Source organism: Lipotes vexillifer, unplaced genomic scaffold (genome assembly GCF_000442215.2).
Source record: "Lipotes vexillifer unplaced genomic scaffold, Lipotes_vexillifer_v1.1 scaffold40, whole genome shotgun sequence".
Classification (NCBI taxonomy): Eukaryota; Metazoa; Chordata; class Mammalia; order Artiodactyla; family Lipotidae; genus Lipotes; species Lipotes vexillifer.
Window position 1 is genome coordinate 3,645,665 of NW_006771578.1, and position 23,434 is coordinate 3,669,098.

General features: G+C 44.2%; 1 protein-coding gene across 1 annotated transcript; it reads right to left on the reverse strand.

The window, feature by feature from the left end:
• Positions 1 to 1,487: 1,487 nt before the first annotated feature.
• On the reverse strand, positions 1,488 to 20,071 carry ZBTB38 (zinc finger and BTB domain containing 38). The gene is made up of 2 exons (XM_007446966.1): positions 20,032 to 20,071; positions 1,488 to 5,100 (listed from the first exon to the last, which is right to left on the reverse strand). Exon 2 carries the CDS (start codon positions 5,098 to 5,100, stop codon positions 1,507 to 1,509), a length of 3,594 nt encoding a protein of 1,197 aa, XP_007447028.1. The 5' UTR covers positions 20,032 to 20,071; the 3' UTR covers positions 1,488 to 1,506.
• Between the last annotated feature and the right edge of the window lie 3,363 nt (positions 20,072 to 23,434).

Sequence of the window (23,434 nt, forward strand, 5' to 3'; positions counted from 1 at the left end):
TGGTGTGGGTCAGCATAAAAGAACACTAAAAACGGAAGTGGTTTTTAGCAAGCGGGCTAGATGTCTGCAAACATTAAGACAAGGCATCTGGTTTGTGGATGTATTTCTGAGTCATATCAGTAAGTGATGGAACCTTGTCACTCCACATTCTATCTCCCCACCCCCCAAAGACAAAGCTCTGTTCGAGGCAAAGAAGGTCATCACTCCCCCTGCCCCCTCAAGTCATTAATGGGTGGGGCGGGGGTGTGTGTTTCTCTTGTCCTTTTTTTTTTTTTTTTTTAAATAGTATGTGTTTGTGGGCTGCATAATCTCCAAGGCGGCTAACAATTGTAGGGATTGGGCTTTCTGTCACTTTCAAGTGCCTGGGGATTCACCACCGTATACATGCTTTGCGCTAAATTTCCTGGACACTCCTTCAGTGGCATGGAAGGCGTCAGGTTTTACTCGAACCCTTGAGACTGGTTAAATCTATCTGGAAAGACCTCCATGTCCATGGCCTTGTGATGGATGGAAGACTGCAGGGAGTTTCAGAAGAATCTGACCTTTCTTCATTTTCTGAAGTGAGGCCACTAAAAAGTAATATACAGCACAGCACAGGTAACCACAGGTAACTTCTGGGAAGGCTCTCCCCCATGGATAAGGCATGACCTATGTTTTCTGTGACTTGAGTAGACCAGTTCTAATAACAGCTCAGCCATAACTTCAAGAGAACAGCATTCCATCTAAAAGCATACACATGCTCTTAAGTAATATTCAAAATGCTTTCTACTGATTTTTACATCAGTCCTCATTATTTGCAGATCTATTGCTCATCATTATAATTCACTACAGGGGACATGGACAGTTAAAAGTTAGAGTGATTTATATACGTATTTTACAAGGTTTGTGTTGCAGAAAAGTACTTCTAGATAATGTATGAATGTCCTACTCGGGTTACTCATTTCACACATATTTTCAACTATATTATTTCGTATGTATCCATTAATTTAAACAATTTTAATAGAAGCTGGTCGGGAATAATGACTGTCATAGCTCATTTACCTTTGAACTTATTTATGAAGATGACATTTTCATGACATCTGACCCTTATTTTCTCCAGTGACTAAAGACAGTTCAGCAGCCAGTTCCTATTAGCACTTATTAGAAAGTTTTAAATTACGCTAAAATTAAACTCTTTTCTTTCCCCCGACTGGCAGAAATATCATAGCTGAGAACTTCATAAACTTTCACAGGTCACTTGGGATATTGGAAGATTCAGCTACTTTGTTTTTGTGTACTTTGCATGAAGTTAATGCTAAAACCCAAAGTAGAGATTAGGATCCTTTTCCTGGAATTTTCACAAATGAGATTTTCTTTGTTACATTTCACTCCTTCATGACTGTTATGTGAACAAAATTAAACAGAAACAAAAGAAAACGGCTAACTTAAAAAAAAAGAAACAAAAGAAAAACGAAAAACCCAAACCCACCAACTTATAGTTTCGAAGATTTTTCTAAGTATCACCATTCAAAGGACATTATCAACAACGGTTTGTCCATTATCCTTTTGGTCACTGTCTTCCGAATCAATGAAACGTGGATTCTCCAGGGGATTTGAGTTCTCGTGGCCCGTGTCACCTTCTGTTTTCTCCCGCTGACTTGGGCTTTTGAATAAGTGTTTCTTCTGGTGCATTCCAAGGGCAGCAGCTGTTTTGCAAATTTTGGGGCACTGGAAGCAGGCATAGCCCTTCCCATTATGCTCTCGGATATGCCTCTGCTCGTGATTCCTTTTCGTGGAGAGATACAAAAAACTCTGAAAGCAGAACTGACAGTGGTATCGCTTTTCGCCAGTGTGGATTCTTTCGTGGATTTTGAGGGTCTCATTCAACGTGAAGGCCTTGTTGCAATACTGACAGACGAACTCCTTCACGCCCAGGTGGATGCGCTCGTGTTTCTGTAGGTTGCCTTGCACCGAGAAGCACCGTCCGCAGGTCTTGCACTGGTACGGCTTCTCTCCCGTGTGACACCTCATGTGCATCTTCAGGGTGGAGGGGCTCTGGAACTGCTTGGAGCAGAGCTCACACGCATAAGGCCTGGCCGTGAGATGCCGGTGGGGCCTCCCTTGATTCCCGGCCCCCGAGGCCTTGTCTCCGTCACAGAGTTCACACTGCAACTTGGGCATCTCTTTATTTTCTTCTTCCTCGAAGGCCTTCTCCTGGGGAGCCTTCCCCACTGCGCAGTCCAGTTCGGCCGGGTATTTACATTTGCTGCTCGGGCTCCTGTTTTCATGCTCCTTCCTCCAGTTGGCTTTCCTCATTTTTCTCAACTGTCTGGATTTCTTTTTGGGTTTGTAGTTGTAGTAAGGGCGCCACGGTTTATCCGTGGAATCCTGGTCACTGGCATCGTCAAACATCTCACTCATCTCCACGCACTCGGACTGGCAGAGCCCGATCGGGCTGTCTCTGTTGGTTTCCTGTTCACTCTCTCGTGGCGGAGTCTCCTCCTGCATTTGGTACTTGGGCCTCCTCCCTCTTTTATAGAACAATTTAGATCCTAGGATGTGCCTTTTCACAATGGCTTCGTTCCCGATTTTCACCGTTATCTGGCAAAGGGGCGCCACGTTGCTGTTTGTGGAGGTTCCCGGGAGAGCAGGCTTTGCGATGTAAGTTTCAATTTTACTAGTTTCTTTAATGATATTTGTGGTTTTGCTCAATGACCCTCCAGGATCAGCAACGTATCTGGACTCCTCTGGTACTTCTCCCCTGTTACACAGGATGGTTTTCTTTTTCTCCTTCATGCTCTTGGGTCTGCTGACAACCCTCCCCACTTTGTCTGGCTCGGGTTTGCCATCGTCTTTCGGGCTCTGACTGCCAGCCAGGTCTGAAGGGGCTGTGGGGTTGTGGCTGCTTGAGGCAGCAACGGCATTGCTGTGCATTATCACCGATGAAAACTGGCTGCTGTGCACGATGACCGAGGGGGCTGAGCCACTGTAGCTGATCACAGAGGTGGAGTTCTCACTGCCGTTACTCACAGACAAAACAGGCGCGTCCCCTGACCGGAGGCCCGAACTGACGGCATTTTCGGCAGAAGAAACTGACACCTCTGTTGAATAAAAGTTACTGTCCAGATCAACTTTCAACTCTCCCCTCTCTCCCCATCTGGTACCCTCTGCGTTTTGTGCACTGGTGGAAGTGGGTACATCCTGACGTGCTGGTGTCTCCAGTGGGATGGCTGGACTGTTGGTCAAGGTGTTTACACTGTTTTGGAAATTCAGAGTAGGCAATTCTGAGCCGTGTGGATTCTGAATAACATAGGGACCAGGTGCAGACTCGTTCATCTGACTGTTTTCTCGAGTATTTTCATAGGAAGAATGTCGGTAGCTCTTGTAAGGAGCCCTCTTGCATTTCATGGGCAGGAGTCTATAAAGCTTATATGGATAGACACTAGGCTTCAAGCCCCCGTTTGCTGTTTTTTTACTGATGGAAAGTCTATGGTCGATGGCATGGAAAGACTTCTGGTGGTTTTTGAGTATATAGTAGGTCATGAACGTTTCCAGGCAGAAAATGCACTGATACCGCCTTTCTCCTGTGTGCCAAATCTCATGTCTTGTCCTATACTCAGCCAATGCAAATACTTTGTTGCAGTAATGGCAAGGATACGTTCTTCTCCACGAGTGAACATTGGCGTGTCTTCGGAGGCTGGATAAAGTCACATAACTACGCTTGCATACTACGCAGCTGTAGAGCATTTGCCCGTTAACAAATTTAACCATGTGTTCTGTTTCTGGCAAGGTACTTCCGGGACTGGAAAATTCACCAATCCTATTCTCAGATAATAAAGGTTCTGGACCTGTGAATGCACCTCCATTCTGCCCAATGGTGGGATAGTTTTCTAAGAAGCGCTGATTCCCTCCAGGAACGGGCATGTGGCTTGACCTCATACAGATCTGCTCGTGCCGATCCAGTCTGTTGAGGGTGCTGAACTGTTTGTTGCAGTGCTTGCACACCAAGGGCTCCTGGGTTGGCTTGTGAAGCTGCATGTGGGCGCTGAGCAAAGTGCTACTGTCGAAAGATTTGGAACAACAGCTACAATTGTAAATGAGAGGCGGCACCTCTGTGGCCGGCAGTGTGGGGACATCAGAGGATTTATTTTCCTCTGCCCTGGGAAAATGGACCTCTCCTTCGTTATGGTTGGGAGATTTTGAAAGGGAAAGAATTGCAGCTGGCTGTGGACTTTCTTCTTGATTCATTTCCAAGTTGGTTGCTGGAGGGGGGGGTATATTTTCTGGAGGTGAATCGGAATCCTGGGGTACGGAGAGTGTCTTTGGCTTTCGGCATGTTTTCGGTTTTGCTGCAACAGCTTCGCAGTTTTCTTTACCTGTTTTCCCAGGTGAACTGCTCTCCCGTTCCCGTGCAGGCAGACTTCTGTAAGCCTCAGCCACGGAAGACACGGCGTAGGAGTGCTCGGCGAGGGTGTGCACGGGCTCCACCTCGTGGCAGACGTCAGTCCTCTCCAGGCAAAGGCTGGTGGTTCTCATGGAGTCGGAGACCTTTTTGAAACTTGCCCTCAAGTCCAGTGGAGAAAACATGTTATTACTATTTTCCGTTTCGATGATGGAAAATGCATTTGTGATCCTTGGCCCGTTAGTGATGGCTGGTTCTTCATGCCTTTTTTCATTTTTTTCTTCTTTGACCACTCCCTTTTCGGTAATGCAGAATACATAAGGACCTGGGGAATTTGAAAAGTTGCGATCGGTAAGATCTTCCAAGAAGGATATTCCCAGCTTTTTTCCTGCAGCTGCAAGATCAGTGACTGTTTCTTGTCTCTTGACGACAACCGTGGAGCTGTAGATATAATTAAGGATTTCTGTAAACACTTCGGCTTTGAGATCATCCAGCTCCAGGACGTGGCTGGAAATACAGATAGTATGACTCCAAAAGATATTTTTGAAATAAAGGCTTGAAGCAGCCAGGACGTTGCTGTGAGCTTTAAATTTGGTGTCCTCCACAATGATAGTGACATCACATAAAATGCCCCGAATGCGCTGCTCATTCAAGATTGAGAGCACTGTGTCGCTGTGAAAGTCGTCCTTGAGGTCCCTGGAAAGGGACATGACTGTCATCTGAAACAAGAGGAGAGAAATGGTCAGAGACCCTTCCACGAGGAGCTCCTTTATTTGTAGGCTGTTTTCAATTTCTTTGAAAAACGTTTTTTGTATGAAAATAATTGTTTTGTTTTGTTTTGTTTTAAATCTCATTCTGTTGCTGCTCCCAAGACTTGGAGTCAACCTTAGAAATTTAATCTTTATCTTGCCCCAGCCTGTTCCTCATACCACTGCTAATAGTTGTTATAGTTGGAAATCCTCCCAGAACTTTTTCTCCTTCTTTCTGCAAAGTTGTAGCTTGGAGAAAGGTTCCCCCGCCAAATGTTAAAGGTCTCATCATCACGCAGGGCTGCTGCACTGAACTCTTAGAGTCGGGCAATGCCATGGTCCTACCACAAGGCTCCTTATCTATTTCAGAAGAGCGCCCTGATGATCTGATCCAAACGTAATTCATGAAGCAGGAAAATGATTTTTTAAAAGTTTCCTCTAAGTAAGCAGTACCTGTGAGTAAAGGCACTGGCTGCTCGGGAAAGAAGCAAGAACCGGAGGAGCCATTCCTGATTTGTGGCTCCAAAGGGTTTCTCAGTGTAAAGTCTCAGTCTGCATGACCAAGTCTGACCACTAGGGGCACCCTGCCCACTGGCCCTTCCTTGTGGGGACCCATCCCGTTCCTTCTGATTTCGCTTTTATCACAGCCAAAGTAGACCGGGGTGTTCAATCAAAAGGGAGACAAAACAAAACAAGGAAAGTGTATTTCTGAGTTTACAATACAGTGTCTAGTCACAGGTTCCTAAATTAGCACAATTTAAAGGCACTATGGCTCTTGTTCTGGTCTGAGGATGCTACCTCCGTTGTTCCCAGAGCTCGGGTCTTGTTATCCTCTATGTTCTATAAGGAGCCTAGAATGGCCAGAGCCTACCCACTAATATTCTAGTGAGGGACAATCCAAAGCAGTGGCTTTCATAGTTACCCGCAGTAAAAAATACATGGTACACAGTGACTTAAGACAGAAATGAAACTAAAACTTACCCTTCCTATGTGTGATGCAGTCTGTTCTGTCCTGTTCTCTTTCACTTAAAAAATGCTAACAGCAACTCACCAAACTAATTCCATTACACACTAATGGATCACTCCTGCACTTAATCTGTACCCCACCCCCCCAAAATACCCCCTTTGGTCTAAAGGATATACTACCCAGCTATTCATCAAGTCTATCTCTAATCACATGATGTCCAGAAAGTCATATATCTTGCTGCTGTTTCTTTAACTCCCAGTGGCAATGCATCCCTAGCACTGGAGTATAATGTTTAGCCCACGGCATTTATTCAGTTGGAAAAGACCAGATGGCCACATAAAGGATCTCTTTTGACCTTTCTGTAAGGATTATAAGCTCTGCCCATTATGTTATTTAGACAGTCCTTTATACAAGAATCCATTCGATAACTTCTTTTTATCTCATTCAGCCATTGGAAAAAGAGCATTTCTACTAACAAATTCTTCATTATTCAGATAATAAGAACAATGTACTCACCACGTTTATTCTCTCTTAATTCTCGAGACGAGGATGCTTAGAACTAATGTTTACCATAGACTGTTGTAGCCACTGTGAGCCTGGGTTTCTGGTGCGACTACTGTCTCACTTTCTTGATTTAGTGATAGCTCTTTTACTCTTGTTTTCCCTGCCTTTAAGTGGAACCTTCCATGAATCTTTTCTAGGGATGTGGGGGATTAAATCTTTAAATAAAATTCAATGAAAAGGGATCTTTGGGACTTCCCCGGTGGTCCAGGGGCAAAGAGTCCAACTCCCAATTTAGGGGACTTGGGTTCGATCCCTGGTCGGGGAACTAAGATCCCACATGCCACGGGGCAACTAAGCCCGAGCGCCACTACTACTGAGCTCACACGTCTCAATTAAGAGTACAGAGCCCCCGCGCTCTGGGGTCCACGCGCCACAACTACAGAGCCCACCCACCCTGAAGCCTGCGTGCCATAACTAGAGAAGAGAAAACCCGCATGCCACAACTTGAGAGAAGCCCGTGCTCCGCAACTAGAGAGAAGCCCGAGTGCCGCAATGAAGATCTCGCATACCACAACTAAGACCCAATGCAGCCAAAAAAATAAAGAATATAAACTTTAAAAAAAAGGGGATCTTTATGGCTTCCTCTGTGCCCTGAAGGGAGAAAGGTTAACCCCTGAATGGATAGCAGGAGTCTATCCTTCACTGGCTTACAGATCAATAACATACTTGGCTGGTGCTTGTTTGGCCTTCCTTGAGGTCTCTCTGTTCTGGGCCCCTGTAGGATCTACTTTCTCTCCTGACTCGTACCTTCTCCTGTTTGGAAGGGTCAGACCAGACCATAATGGGCTCTAGAGGACTCCCCACAGCAAGTTTTATATTGCCAGTACTAGTTATCATTAAAAGTTATCATCAGATTTGAGTTAAAAAAAAAAATCACTCAGGATCACTTAGGCTGCAGTGTGTGGAAAGGATCAGAGGGAGGCCAGCTGGTTGCAAACCAGCTAGCGAGGCCATCCTAGTGGTCCACATAAGAATTAATCCATCCACCCCAGACAGAGTGGGAACCTGGGAAGGAGTGATGGCTCCACCCACACCTATGAAAGTGAGGCCGGGGGAGTTAGTATCTGAACTCAAAATTTACTTTAATTCTCTCGACCAATATTTACTGAGCAACTGCTAAGGACAAGGCATCAGGCTAAGTGCTACAGGAAGATAAGAGTTCATTTCTCCGTTGAACAGATGTTTACTGAATACCTACTTCATGCTTTGGGACAGTAGTTCCCAAACCTGGCTAGGCATCAAAATCAGCTGGGAAGCTTTAAAATAGTACAGGTTTACAGATTCCCCCTACTCCGCCCCTGCAGAGATTCTGGTTTGGAACAGCTGGGGTGAGACCCTGGAATCCATATGTACTTTTGTACCTCATTTCATGAATAAGTAATACATTCATATGATAACAAATTGGAAAGGCACACCGAGTAAACACTGACAAGCCTCCTTCCCACATTGTCTCAGAGGCTCTTCAGGTGGTTTTTTATCAACCAGCCAGAAGCAGGCCTGGGGGCTGACACTAAAAGCCAGGGCCGCTAGAGGAACAAAACTACTGCCCCCAAAGGTTTGTGGTATAGCAGGGAAAATACGATGTGCTCATGACAAGCCGTAAAACAAAGATTCCCAGGGAAGGTGAAGGATCAAGAGCGCTGGGAGAAGGTTTCAGGAGTCGGGGGAGAGGGGCTTGGGAACGGGTGTGAGCCCAGCAAAACCTTGCAGATATAGACAAAGCTGAGGAAAAGGAACTTCTGTCAGAAAAAGGCACAGTCGAGAGTTTTACGCCCTCAAGAAGCTTGTAATCTAGGAGTTAGTGTAACACTTTATTTATTTTTATTTTGTTGTTGCTGTTGTGTGCTTTTTGTTTTTTGCCACACCATGCGGCTTGCGGGATCTTAGTTCCCCGACCAGGTATTGAACCTGGGCCCTCAGCAGTGAGGGCGCAGAGTCCTAACCACTGGACCTCCAGGGAATTCCCAGTGTAACAGTTTAGGACAAAGAATCCAAATCCGCAAATGCGAAGTGAAAAAGCGGTGAAAGCTGTTGAAGACGCAATTTCAAGCCATATTCTGCCTGTCCAACATGCAACAAAGAAATAAGAAGTCTGTAGGCCAGAGGGGACCCACCGTAGGCCACAAGCACAGCTGGTCCCCACACGCTGTGTTTGACCCCCATGGTTTTTGGAACCATGTTTTTGAAAAACTGAGCTCATGTTGAAAAGCAGTAAGATTTAACATAAAAATCAACATATCTTTTCTTGAAACATAGGAAGACAGGACAGCGAAGGGGTTGTTGGCTGCCTGGCAACCGCGTGGCTGTGTCCCTGTGTCACTGTCACCTGCACGCACGCGCTACCCTGTCCAAGTACTTACCGCCAAGCGGCTTCTCGCGGTAAAAAGCCCAGCCTGGCCCCTTTAGGCAGTCTGGTTTGTGCAACTGATAAGAACATTAATCAGAATCACTTTGCAACCACAGTTCTGAACAGACATACTTAACGATATCCCTAAAATTAGAATTAAGACATAAATGAGCTCATGGGGGGGAGGCAGTCATTCTCACCAAAGATAGTATCCTTTGACTTAAGAAAAATTAAAGTGATCTTCTCCCGTTTTATTTCTTCATTGAGAGTAAATGAAAACAGAAGTCTTAGGAGTTCCTGCCAACGGAAAGCCCACAACAGACTTCAGAAAAAGAAACAGAAGTTGGAAGGCAGATGAGATTCAATTTACACGTAATTTTCTAAAACGTGTTCAAAAAAGCAAGTTTCGTGCAGTATATTTATTATTTTCAGTAGTACTGCTGAGATGGAATAAATAAGCATGAAAAAGGCTAACAAAAATGATGTAGATGCAAAAATTTTGGTAAGCCAATATTTAAAAAAAATAAACTAATTTGTAATTAGGTAACTGTGGTCATCTGACTTATGTTACTATTTTCCTGAGTTGGTATTTTAGCTGTAATAGCTTTTAACATACACCTTCTAAACACATAAATACACATACATATATATCCACGTGCACATACCAATAAATCTATGACTATGTAACTATATGAACACATGCTGTATGTAAATATATTTTATAAGCACATCAAACAGGATGAACTTTTAATTCAGCATCTAAAAAACAGGATACTTGGACTTCCCTGGTGGCACAGTGGTTAAGAATCCGCCTGCCAACGCAGGGGACACAGGTTCGAGCCCTGGCCCGGGAAGATCCCACATGTTGAGGAGCAACTAAGCCTGTGCGCCACAACTACTGAGCCCGCGTGCCACAACTACTGAAGCCTGCGCTCCTAGAGCCCGTGGTCCACAAGAGAAGCCACCGCAATGAGAAGCCTGTGCACCGCAACGAAGAGTAGCCCCCGCTCGCCGCAACTAGAGAAAGCCTGCGTGCAGCAACGAAGACCCAATGCAGCCAAAAATAAAATAAATTTAAAAAAAGAAAAAATAAAAAACAGGATACTTGCGAGAGAAAGGGGGTGCAACTAATAACCATGCCAGGGCAACAGGTATACATTGGGACTGTACCCTGGGAAATGAGGATGAATGATCATCCTGTTTTCATATACATATATATGTAAACAAAATATATATCTCTATATAAATTAAATATAAAATTCTAAAGTTATAATTATATATATGTACATTTACATAAAGTATACTTTATAAATATGTAAATGCTTTTAAGAATTTTATAAATATATGATAAACATACTTTATAATTATACTTCATATAAATGCCACTGGGAAATTCTACTTAAGTAGCATATTTAGAATCTGCTGCTGCTTTTGTCTCCTGCCATATTCCAGCCTTATACAATACACATTCATCTCATGCAAAGGTGGGCACTTAAATAAGATGCTTTTGATGATTAAAATGACTTTTCTTGACTTACTTGTAGAATTAACGTTTTAGAAAAGTAAAATAAATCTATGCTGATGGTAAAATATGCAAACGGTAGAGAAGTGGATTAAGGTACAAGGCAGAAGGCCCCCTCCCCCCACCAGCCTCCTCAGTACACCCACAGCACAGGCAGCACAGGGACTCCCTATACGGGTCCTTTCCTCGTGACTCGGGAGGATTTCTACGCTCTGTCTGTATGAAGCTTTAGAAGAAAAACTGTATTTCCTCTTGAGGTCCTTTTTCCATCCTTGCCCCTAGCTCCACTGCCGGGCAATTCCTATCATTCACTCATCTCAGATGACACCTCCTCTGGTCAGCCTCCTTCCTCACGGATTTCTAGTTTGGGGTTCCTACCTTTATAGTCGCATGTAATGTTGTGCGTCTGTCCACATCTCTATCTTTCCCTGTTTGCTCCTTGAGCGCAGGGACAACCGAGCTCATCTTGGTACCCTCTGCGCCCGCAGGGTGGGTACAACACACTGTTGATGTCGACAGTGAGCAGAAACGCACTGGCTCCTCAGACCCCGGGGCAGCAAATGCCTTAAATAACATACTGTGCTTAGAAAGCTTTCTGCTTTAAAAATTAGACCTAGGTGAACCCAAATGCTACTCTAGAGAAAGCAAAATTACCAGGAAAATAAAAATAAATTCCTGTTCTTTTCCCCCCCCCTAGCTTCCTTCTAACCTGGCGGTTGTCAAAGTATGTTTCACGGACCTCTGGGTCTCCCAAGACCCTATCGGCAAGCTCTTGAGGTCAAAACTGTTTTCATAGGGGCAGGACAGGAATAAAGATGCAGATGTACAGAATGGACTTGTGGACACGGGGAGGGGGAAGGGTAAGCTGGGACAAAGTGAGGGAGTGGCATGGACATATATACACTACCAATTGTAAAACAGATAGCTAGTGGGAAGCAGCCGCATAGCACAGGGAGATCAGCTTGGTGTTTTGTGACCACCTAGAGGGGTGGGATAGGGAGGGTGGGAGGGAGGGAGATGCAAGAGGGAGGAGATACGGGGATATATGTATATGTATAGCTGATTCGCTCTGTTATAAAGCAGAAACTAACACACCACTGTAGAGCAATTATACTCCAATAAAGACATTAAAAAAACAACTATTTTCATGACAACACTAAGATGTCATTCATCTTTTTTATCATGCTGACATGTGCATTAATGGTGCAAAAGCAAAGATGGGGAAGACTTCCGGCAACTTAACAAACATCAAGCCAGTAACACTTGGATTAAGGTGTAAAAATTATTCATTTTATTAAATCTTGACCCTTGACTATACGTCTTCTTACTGTTGTGTGATAAAATGGGAGGTACACATAAAACACTTCTGGTGCATGCCGCCTTGAGAAAAAGCACTTGGGTGTTTCTTTGAGTTCTGAGTTGAACTAGCCAATTTTTTTTTTTCATGGAACACTATTTTTACTTGAGAAAAATGATAAGACAAACCATGGCTATTCAAATACGGGTATTTGGGCAAACACTTCCTTGAAAATGAACTAAGTGAGTCTGTCATTTCAAGGAAGTAGCCATTTTGTTGCCAGTAACAAAAGACTCTGAAGCAAAAACAGAATTTTGGAAAACCTGCATCTACCACAATCAGCTCAACACTCCTCAGTACATAATGATTTTTCTGATGATGGTGGTGGTGATGTAATGAAAGTGGTTTCTGGATACTGTGCATGGCTCAGTGAACCAACATTTTCCAAATGACCAATGCATATTACCAAAAAAAAATCATGCAGGGGCTAAAAGGTGTAAGAGCGAGCAGTGGATTTAAATGTAACAAAGTACAGAAAGTTCATTGATATGGATTCCATGTTGCAATTAACCTTTAAGAAATTCCCACTGGTAAGTTCTGGTATAGTACCAAAGAATATCCACAATTAACTGAAAAGATGATTAAAAAACTTCTCCCTTTTCCAATTACCTAGTTGTGTGAGGCTGGATTTTCTTCGTATAACTCAACTAAAACAACACATCGCAGCTGAATCCAGAAGCAGATTTGAAAATCCAACCGTCTTTCTCTGAAGTCAGATATTAAAGATACAGCGTACCCTTGAACAATACAGGTTTGAACCACTCAGATCCACTTATACGCTAAGGTTTTTCACTAAGTACGTACTATAGTACTACACGATCCGCGATTGGCTGAATCCACTGATGCAGAACTGTGGATATGGCGGAGGGGAGACTGTGCGAATTTTCGACCACATGGAAGGTCTGTGCCCCTAACCCCCGTGTTGTTCAAGGGTCAACTGTATTTGCAAAAACATAAGACAATACCATTCTTCTCACTATATACAGATATATATATATATATATATAAGATATTTTTCATGTGGACCATTTTTGAAGTCTTCATTGAATTTGTTTCAATATCGCTTCTGTTTTTTATGTTTTGGTTTTTTGGCCAAGAGGCATGTGGGATCTTAGTTCCCTGACCAGGGATCAAACCCACACCCCCTGCATTGGAAGGTGAAGTCTTAACCACTGGACCGTCAGGGAAGTCTCTCACTATGTTTTTTTGCTTTAGAAAATAGTTATTTTTAAAATACATTTTAAAATACATATTTTAAAATACATCATTTTATCATGTAACTGGGTTTATCATAGTTAATTTTCATAAGTTAATAGCTTTAAATTTCTCATTTAAATTTTTGAATATGATAAATATTGGTAGATATAATTCAGATAAACAAAAGCTCTTTGGGTCCTTAAAGATTTATAAGAGTGTAAGGGGGTCCTGGGAATAAAAAGTTTGAGAACCACTTCTCTAACCTATAAGACAATGCTCAAAATCATTTTTAAAGAAACTATTTAGAAATTATTTTACTCAATAAAATGAATCATATATAAGCCTAAAGGAACTAAAGACAAAATAAATGAAAGTGTGTTGAAATACAAAGCAGAAACGCCCAGGAGACAGAAGGAAAACCCAAGGGATAGAGAAACAGACACACCTACAGTCGCACATATACACACCCTCTACAGCTGTCTTTAATTTTCCAAGCGTGAAGCGATTGCTATCTACCACTTGAATTTGAACAGGGCTGAAAAACAGGTGGACCAATTTGCCTAGTGTGGGCCTTCCCCCACTACACACTCAGGTGAAAATTGTTCCTTGATTTGCAGGGCTGCCGCCTATATTCTGTTTGCACAATCTATCATTGCTTGAATCCTTGCCTTCCAAATCTCAAAGGTTAGCTTGGTCACAGCATTCCGTTTTGCCCTTACAATTCTACCCATTCATCTACTAAATGAGCCCCTCCCCATTATATCCTGGATACTCTTCCTGGTTTTGAACTTGAAATCAAAGGAAACAATTCCTGGCAATGATCCAACCAACAAATTCCAGTATTTCCAACTTAATTTAAATCTTCTCTCCCCAAATCTGACAAGGCAATTTTACTGAAATACAGAGGAGTCAAAAAACTTAAAAATGATAGTTTCCATAAAAATTTTAACTCTCACAATGTCAACCAAAAAAAAAAAATTTGATAAACCTCACGTTGTTTAACCAGTGTAACTATTATGTAGAACTTTGTAGACCTTGTTAATGAAATCTGGTGTGTACTTTTATTAGCAAATCTTTAAGACATGACAGATGGAAAGCGAAGTAACCCCTGTCCAGTCTGCATTCTCAGTGAGAATTCAAAGTCACTTATTCAAGGCCACTCTCCAGGGCCAGACTGATTCCCACTTTTCTGTATCTTCTGATCAGAGAAAAAGCCAAGAGCCCTCTTGCAGCACCTTGGCCGCTCAATTCCTAACGTACACAATAACGAAACTAAATCAACAGAGCAACTTTCTCCTCTTTCTACTACAAGTCTTCTACAAAAAGACACTTAGAAATAAAACCCAACTAAAAAGGAACACGCTATATTAGGATACTGACCTGGAATCCTGCAAAAGTCAAACTCACAGTCCATTTTGGGCCAGCGCAGGCCCCATACTGAAGTGGAATCTACTGCATGGATCTGCTATTCTCTGCAGAAAGTGTTCTGACAAAGGACACTGCTTCAGGGATCTGGCTCCACCATCCCACACACATCTTTGCAGTGCATTTTCTCATAGTCATGTTGGGTGGCTACGTCAGACCTCCTCACGTGATGGGGTGTTAGAAACACACGCATCAGATCTCGAAAACAGATTACAAAACAGAAGCCCTTTATAGAGTTCAGCTACGTCTAAGAAAAGGAAAATCCTCTTGATTTGCCTTCTAAATGCAGCCCAAAAGGAGCAGAGAAGAGCTGCATTTATCAGACTTTCATGCATTTAAGCTATCAGATTCAAGAAGGTGTAGTATAACAAAGGAGGTTTGTTTTTCATCTGAAATTCAGGTGGTTGGAAAGACTAACATCAGGAAGCTGCTAGAGTCCATCCAACAGAGAGGGGGATTGGCTTGAAACACCTTTACTGAATACATTATTTTGAATAGGTAAATGTTTGGTCTCCAGACTTGCAGTTGTGTGCATACAGACTGTGAGAACGAGTATTATCAGATTCGCGGGTGATGCAATGTGCCCAGTTAAATATTTCCAGTTGCTAGTTTGGAAAGATGAAAGGGGGAAAAGGTGCTTTGTTTCTTTTTTTCTTTTTGAAACACAGCAGTGTTTAGGGTAGCCCTTGGGGTCATCTCACCGTCAAGCTTGCCTGGACACCTGCTTGCTTAAGAAAGCTGGCAAACGGGCTTAGAGAGTCTATCTCTGAACCCCTGAAGTGCTGCGTCCATTTCTTGTCTCCACCAAATTCCACTGACGTTTAGAGATGCTAATGTGAAAAGGCATTTTAAATTTGAATGCTGTGTGAACTGAGTTACCAGAATGACCAGGACAGGGGTCTTATCCCCTGGAACTTCTCATTTTAGGGGTAAGCTTATCATCTAGAGTTGGTTTCAAAAGCCAAATACCATTTTCTTAAAGGGCCAGCTGACTGAATGGCCCTGTTCCTCTCAGTTGACCTCTACCTGTCAGGGAGGGTGGAGGGAAGAACTGTTGTACATTCTGGCTTCTGAACAACAATGAACCTCCTGCGAGTCACAAGACGGGTTATCCTAAAAACGGACAGAGACCAACTGCTGATTTGGTGTTAAACCACCTATATCCACCTGCCATCGCACCCTTGTTCTCCACCCCAGGGTCCCCCTGAACCCCAGCTTTTGGGGGACTCCTGCAAGACAATGAATCACAGTTTGCATGGACTCTTTCTGGACAAATCAGAAATTGGGCAGAGAGGAGTGAACCAAGAAATGCCCATGAAAAGCACCACACACAGTGCTTGGCACACAGCAAGGGTTCGATGAATGTGGGCGGGAATCAGCTTGAGAACTGACTGTGTCCTCCTCACGTGTGACTACGGAGATAACTGCTTAGGCACACAGTGTGCCGGGCAGCCTTTTAACAGCACAAAGGAGATCCAAGTCAGGCCCTACTTAGAGCCCTTCAGTGGCCATCCTCAGATGTTAGGGTAGAATCCAGACCCCTGCACTGCCCACGGGTCCCAGCCACTCTCCCCAGACTCACTGGTCCCTCTGCACCGCTCTCTGTGCTCACACTCAGGCCTCCCTGGGCTGACTCCACCTTCCGAGTCTCTCCTGGCCCTGGTTCCGGTCCTGCCCTGGGGGCTGCCTCACTCATACTTCAGGCCCAGCTCAAATGTCAACTCAGAGGCCCACCCCATCTCTCTATTTGCTCCCGGCTTTACTTGCTCTCGCATCACCTGGTTTATTTCCTTCATGTCACACACCTCAACCTGCAATTATCACGTGTACTTGCCTGCTTGTTAACTGTCCACTGTACCTGCCAGAAAGTAAACTCCAGGAGGGAAAGGACCTTATTCGTCCCATTCACTGCTGTGTCTCCAGGCCACAGGGCACGGCAGGCACTCGGGAAATATTTGAAAGCAGAGAGACTCACCCTGATGAGAAAAGCGACCTGCACTCCTGGCCCCCCTTATCTGTTCTGCTTGTTTCTCGTGCACAGCACTCATAACATCCCCATACACTACACAATGTGCTCATTATTCATTATCCATCTGCCTGCTAGAACTTAAGCATCACGAGGGCAGCAATCTTTGATTTTCTGTACTGACGTATATTAAGCACCTAGAACAGTGCCTGATACATCGCAGGCCCTCAGTAAATATTCATGTACTAAATGAACGATCTGTACTATAACCAGATACACGTTTGTGAATCAGCACTATATACGGACAGGCACTGTGAGTACTGCGAATTACAATTTTCATCTGTGTGAATTGCCCCAATCAATTTTGAATAAAATTACTTTCATCTGATACATTTCAGGTTGTAAAGCACTTCACGTTAATTTAATCCCCTTCATAATCCTGTGAGGAAGGCGCAGAAAATGGAGATACTACTACGAACTCACAGGGTTAAATGAATTAACAGAGTCAGTGCTCACCATATGGAAGCTGTTACTCGCATGCCCACAGTATAGATGTGGAAACTGAACCCGGAGAAGTGCCTCGCTTACAGCAGAGTTGTAATTTCTGAGGGCAGCACTGCGCCCAGCCCCCTGCACTCTGCTGCGTCAGGAGCGTGCGCACACACATAGCAGGAGGGAAGTCAGAACAGCTGACTCGCTGTCTCCAGCAGAAAATGGCTCTGCCCCAAGTTCAAGCTGCAGGCCGGTTGTACAGGATCACCACTGCAGAAGCCCGCGGCCGGGAACAGGCCCAGGTGAGATTTAAGAGCTAAGGCCATCGGGGGCAGCCTGCCTGGGTCCCATGCCGAGAACTCACTGGGAAATGCTGCCTGACATGAAGCAGAATCTGCCAGAGGGGTCCCCAAAAAGGGCAGCTGAGGATCAGAGTTCAGGCAAGCAGACCTCTGACCACGGGCGGCAGTTCCCAGGGCAACCTGAGCATAGCCAGATGATGGGCCAGGGGCTTGGGGCCCATCATGGCCGGCCGGGTGTACAGTAACGGGGAAAAAGGCGTTTTCAAGGTGCCAGACGAACACGGAGTCAGCCACGGTGTTTGCCCCACAGCCCAGAATTTGCTAAACACCCAACACCAAGGCCTTTACGCTATACTCACACGTTGCCAACTTAAAATCTTTAGTATTAAAAAACCGTTGATTTTTAAAAGTTTGTTGCCAATTCAGTCCAAGCACTCGAGAGACAAAAGCCAAGGATATGCACTGCCAGGATTTACTAATCTGAAGCGAATGCATCAGGAAGATGAGTTTTCACTTTCATTTCATTTGGGTACTCACCCACCACGAGTACTTACATTTAATCCTTTCATTATGGGCCTGGGGATGATACGGTCTCAGGGATCACAAGGCTCATGCTGGGGACTTGTCAGGCAGGATAAAGCATGAGACCAGTGGGTATGAAGCATCACGGCAGCTCTAGAGGAAGAAAATCTCCAGGGTGGGGCCAGTTTTGGGAGCGAGCCTCCTCCATGACAGAGAAAAGAGTCTCCTGGCCGACACGGAGCTGTGACATGGCCAGTGAGGCTCATTAAAACCCTAAGCCCAAATTCCAGTATCTTTACTAAGGCATATAAGGTCCTCTGTGATTTGACCTCACTTCCTGCCACTCCAACCCACACCAGCCTCCTTTCTGTTCCTTAAATGTGTGAGGATCTTCCCACCTCAGGGCGTTTGCACATGCTGCTTCTGAAGCCAAGAATGCCTTTGCAGCCTAGGCAGCAGCCTATCCTGATCTCTATCTAACAATCCCTTCCCCCTCGATCAGGTTCATCTGTCCTATACTCTCAGCATACTCTTCTTTCACAGTACTTACTACTATTGTAATTAAGTATTATTTGACAAATGTGTGCTTTACCACAAGAGTATAAATTCTGTGAGGGCTGTGAGCCTGTTTACCACAGTCTCCCCTAGCTCCTAGCACCACACCTGGCACATAACAGTGCTGATAAACCTTTATGAAATAAATGCAAAAACAAAAACCACCCAAACAGTAAGCTCTCTAGAGCCCACCATACCTGGCACTATTACCAAGCTTTCTGGATCCAGCATTAGGTCAATGCGAACTGCCCTACTATTTGTCACCTACGCTAAAAGGGAGAAACACCTTTGTTGAACATTAAAAAAAATCGAAAAGGCTGTTCTGACATTGTAAAAGGAAAAAAGAAACACACACACACACACACACACACACACACCACACACACACACACACACACACACACACACACACACACACACACACACACACACCAACTCTGCTGGCCTAAAGCTGAGCTGGATAAGACTAGCCAGGGCCACCCACTGCTACAAAGTATTTACTGCTCACACAAGTTAAAACAATGAAACATAGCTCTGAAACACTGAAATTGCTTACTATTATTGCTTTGGCTCAAAGACAGGAAAAGAACACTCCTTTAAGCTCTAATGATATGCTTTGTTCTGTTAAAGACCAAACAACAGGCCCAAAATGGAGTTGCTTATGCTAAGCCCCATGTCACCAAACGGAAACTTAAAGTTTTGGCTCTTCCGGCAAAACAACCCTAAACTAGGTATCAGCTTAAATCAGGAATAGACTGATCAGTACTAGTTAGGTAATCTGCCTGACAACCCCCGTCATCCCCTATAAGGAAAGGAACCTTGCAATAATCAACCCACCTTTTTGCCTAGTATAATTTCCTTGTTCTGTTCCCTTCTTCCAATAAAATCTCTCACCTTGTATAGCTCTTTGGAGCTCCATTCTATCTGCCAGACTGCATGCTCCCTGACTCATGAATCACTAAATATAAAGCCAGTAAGATCTTTAAAATGTACTCAGTTGAATTTTGTTCTTTTGCCTTTAAGCTCCAGGGATTTGGCCTCTTGTCTACTGAGTGCTTGGACGGAATTAGCAACAAACTTTAAAAAAGTTAACTGTTTTTTTAAATACTAAAAATTTAAAGTTGTCAACATGTGGGTATAGCATAAGGCCCTGGTGTTGGGTGTTTGTAAGGACCCTGTTTCTGTATCTGTCCTCCCTTCAAGCACTCCCAGAGGTGTCCACTCTCTGTAACCACCTTTCAGTTCCTTCCAATGTTTCCCTCACTCAGCCTCCTCTCATGAGAAGCTGATCTGGAGAAGGTTCTGGGCTAAGTGAAGCACAGCTGGGCTTGTGGCCTGCTTCTGGGTCCCCAAGCTGTGGATGCTTGTGCTTCCTGGTACACCGGTCTGTGACCCACTCCAAAGGCATACACGAGCCCTCCTCCCCCATCAGGCAACCAACAGTACGATGGAAAAGGCATTGTAATGTGAGCTTATAATGGTGGGTCTCAGCGGAGCCGCACCTCAGGCTCACCTGTGGAACCTCAAGAAGAATATGTGCCAGGTGACACTGTTGACACTGAATCAGTTTCGGGAACAGGGTCTGGGCAGGCAGGCTTGTTGCATCCTGCTGGAAAATTACCCAGGGATGTTATGCACACGAGCTGGGCCACGACTTCTAATTACACTTTGAAGAATCAGGTCACTGTGTCCCCTGCTTGTGTTGAAGCCCCTCCGGGCAGGCTTCCTGAGGGCTGCTTTAAAGTGACATCGACATCCCGCCACAAATGCGCCAACATCCCCAAGTCGACTCATTCTGTGAGGGAAGACGTTCACCTAAATATGCCAGCCACGTGCCGTGCCCCCAACGCCAGACGAGCGCACCCCTGTGCCCGGTACTGTTCTACACACTCCGTATACACCATCCCGATAAAACCTCACAGCAACCCTATTTTGCAGATGAGAAAACTGAGACTCAGAGAGACCTTGTAACTCGACCAAGGTTATTTAGCCAATGAGTGGTAGAGCTGGGATTAAAATCCGGGCAGGATGTCCCCCAAACCACACTCTTCACTGCAGATTCAGGAGCACCAAGAAAGAAAGCACTTAGCTTTTCCAGCTCTTTCTTGGTATCAAAGGCTCCTATGCTCACGACCCCAGCCTACCTACCGGTGTGTGAGTGCTTTGGCAATCGGTAGCCTGGACTTGAGCAGGGCTGCCATGTGCAGGGGGACAGGTCATGTCCTGCGGTATGTTGCGAGGGTAAAGGGTGGGGCTGAGAGCCAGTCCGCGCTCTGCTTGGCCAGGCACGTACCCTGGGTGAGGGCTGCATCCCCCTGCCAGGAGAAGCCATTTCCCCGATATGCACAAAGACTCCATATGGACCACCAGATGGCCCTGGGGTGAACACTTCAGGGAAATTCAGAATTTTCCATAAATTTCTACTTTTATTTTCTCCAGAAAAGTAAACTTCAAAGGGATATAGCTGGCACTCATAAATATTATCATTTTGATCCACTTCCATTTGAAGGCAATATTTATCGAATGCCTTACCACCCACCAGTTATTGGGTGTAACATAGGGGCTACCACGAGAAGTGGGCACAGAAGGGGCAGAGGGGGGAGATTAAAGCTACTGAACTAAAAGAGCTGAGGGACCCCAGAGCACTGTATTAGTCCACTCCTGAAACAGGGCTCTCCCGAAGGATAATCTGGGACAAGGCAGCCCAGGTCCAGTCTGGCACCATGGCTAAGAGCCTGAACTCTGGTGTCAAGGCTCTCATCACATTCTGGCTGTGGCCTTGGGCAGTTTCTTAAACTCTGCACCTCAGCTTCTTCATCCGCAAAATGGAGCCAATACTAGAATCTACCAGGTTAACGTGAGGATTAAATGATAATACCTATAAAGCGCTTGGCTTAATGTCTGACACGAAATCAAGCTTAATAAACATTAGCTATTATTAGTATTACTATTACCAATTAATTATTATTAGTGGTAAATATCAGCCGGAGCAAGTACTACCAAGTCTTGGCCCCCAGGCCCCAAATCTAGGGAACGTGAAATTCCTCAATGGCAGGGACAAGTATTCTATTTCACTGTGCACCCAGGGTCCCCCAGTCCCCACCCCAGTGTTTAATACCCCAGAGGGGCTCATTAACTTATCACTCTTCTTTAATGCAGAGAGCAGTTATTACATCTGAGCCTTAGCTCATATGTGGGCATTTAGTTACAAGTATCATTGAAATGATTTTCTTTTTTCAGTTGCATCATTTGTTAGCATTTCTTCTAAGCCTATGGAAGAAGGCATTAAAATTTTAAATAAAAATTATTCATGTTGGCTATTTGCAGTTTATTAGCAATTCCAGTAAAAAGCTTGATAGAAAGGAAACTAGAATAATGTTTAAAACAAATACTTAAATCATCTATACATTTCCAGTCTGTGCACTTGTCCTTTTAAGTCAGAAGGTCACTCAAATTTGGCTATATAAACACGGCCAGGTGCTAGCTGTTTATGGGGTCACGTTCCTATTTTAGATGGCGATATTCTTTTATTTCATAAGAAAGCCTCCCCTGTGATCTGCTTCATCACCTCTCCTGTCTCTTTAGACTCCTGGCAGAGCACATTTGCTCCTTTGCCCTCACACCAAGGTTTTGCGGGGATAAAGTCTTGAGACCTCCTCTCTCTTATTTTAAACTAGGAACCTAATAATATGTCAGTTTGGTTATGATTTATTTTAGAGAACATTCTGATGTTTCAGTTTTTTGATTTAACAGTCTTTTTAGTTTATGTCTCAGTTTAATGGATTCATTAGGTTGTGGCTTATTCAGTAAAAAAAATTTTTTAATTTGGGTTCAGTCTGGGGTTTTGCACATTTATGTGCTGATTTTGGATTCTGGTTCAAGCTTCCACTGAATTCCCTGATTACAATTTTTGACAACGGTCAGAGGTAGTCAATTGTTCCAAGCTTTCCCCTTCCTGTTCCCGGGGGCCGTCCTTTCTCCCCCTAAAGATATAGAGATATCTTTATCCTCAGAGGGTAGAGCAGGGCCCCTGCTTACATACTCCTGGGTTCAAACTCCAGTTCTGCCACTCAGTAGCTGTATGAATTTTAACAAGTTAATTAGCATCTCAAGACTTGTTTTTTTTTAATCTATAAAATGGATATAATAGTGCAACTTAATTCTTAATAGGATTAGAACAGACAGTCCAGATAAAACGTAGTATCTCATTCTACTGTTCTTTTTCGCCCTTATAATTGCCCATGAAAATTCCAGAAAACAAAACAATTCCTACAACCCTTTTCTCTGGCCCACCTCATTATGATAATAGCAACCAATTTAACGCTTGTTGGTTGAAAGGGTGTTGGAAGCAGGGATCATTTTGTAAGTGGGGATTTCCCTGGGGCTAAAGTGGAGAGATGAGTGGCCTGGAGAGTCCCCGGCTTCCAGGGAGCCAGGGGAACTTAGTTCTGGGCAGGCTGGACGGTCAGGAGCTATGGGGCTCAGGCCAGGCTGACCCCAAAAGGAGGGAAGTCAGAAGAACATAATTATGGAAGGTAAGTGCAGAAATAAATATTTAGCAAAATAAGGGACTGTGGGTAATTCATTAAGCATTCCTATACTAAGGTCTTGGGAGAATATGTTAATATGGGTACAGAAATGTAACTGAAAGAATACCTCACTTTTAAAGAACAGGTACATGCATCACGATGTAATATAGTATCAATAGAGCCAAAAACTGTGTGTTAACAAATGCAAAATCGGTGACTCTTATTATTTTGGGGAGCCCTGCATGCCTTTACACATATTCCCCCAACCCCCTACCAACCCCACTGTGAAGGATAAGCAGAGAAGAAGAGGCCGGGGTTCTGAACATCCAGAGGGAGCTTCTACCCTCGAGTGGCCTCTCTAGGGCCACAGGCTGCTCCTTCCAGTCTGGTAAAGGCACTGAGCAAGGCTGCCCTAGACCGTCATCTTAGCCCTGGATGAGATTATTACTCAGTTTCTTCCCACACAGAAATAGCAAGAACATGGATGTGGCTATAGCCTCACCAGCATTAGGAGACAGGGTGGGGAAAGGCAAAGCATTTTTTTTTTTTTTTTTTTTTG

Bases quoted from the DNA above. Each gene is read 5' to 3' on its own strand.
- ZBTB38 (XM_007446966.1), bottom strand. From the start codon at position 5,100: ATGACAGTCATGTCCCTTTCCAGGGACCTCAAGGACGACTTTCACAGC.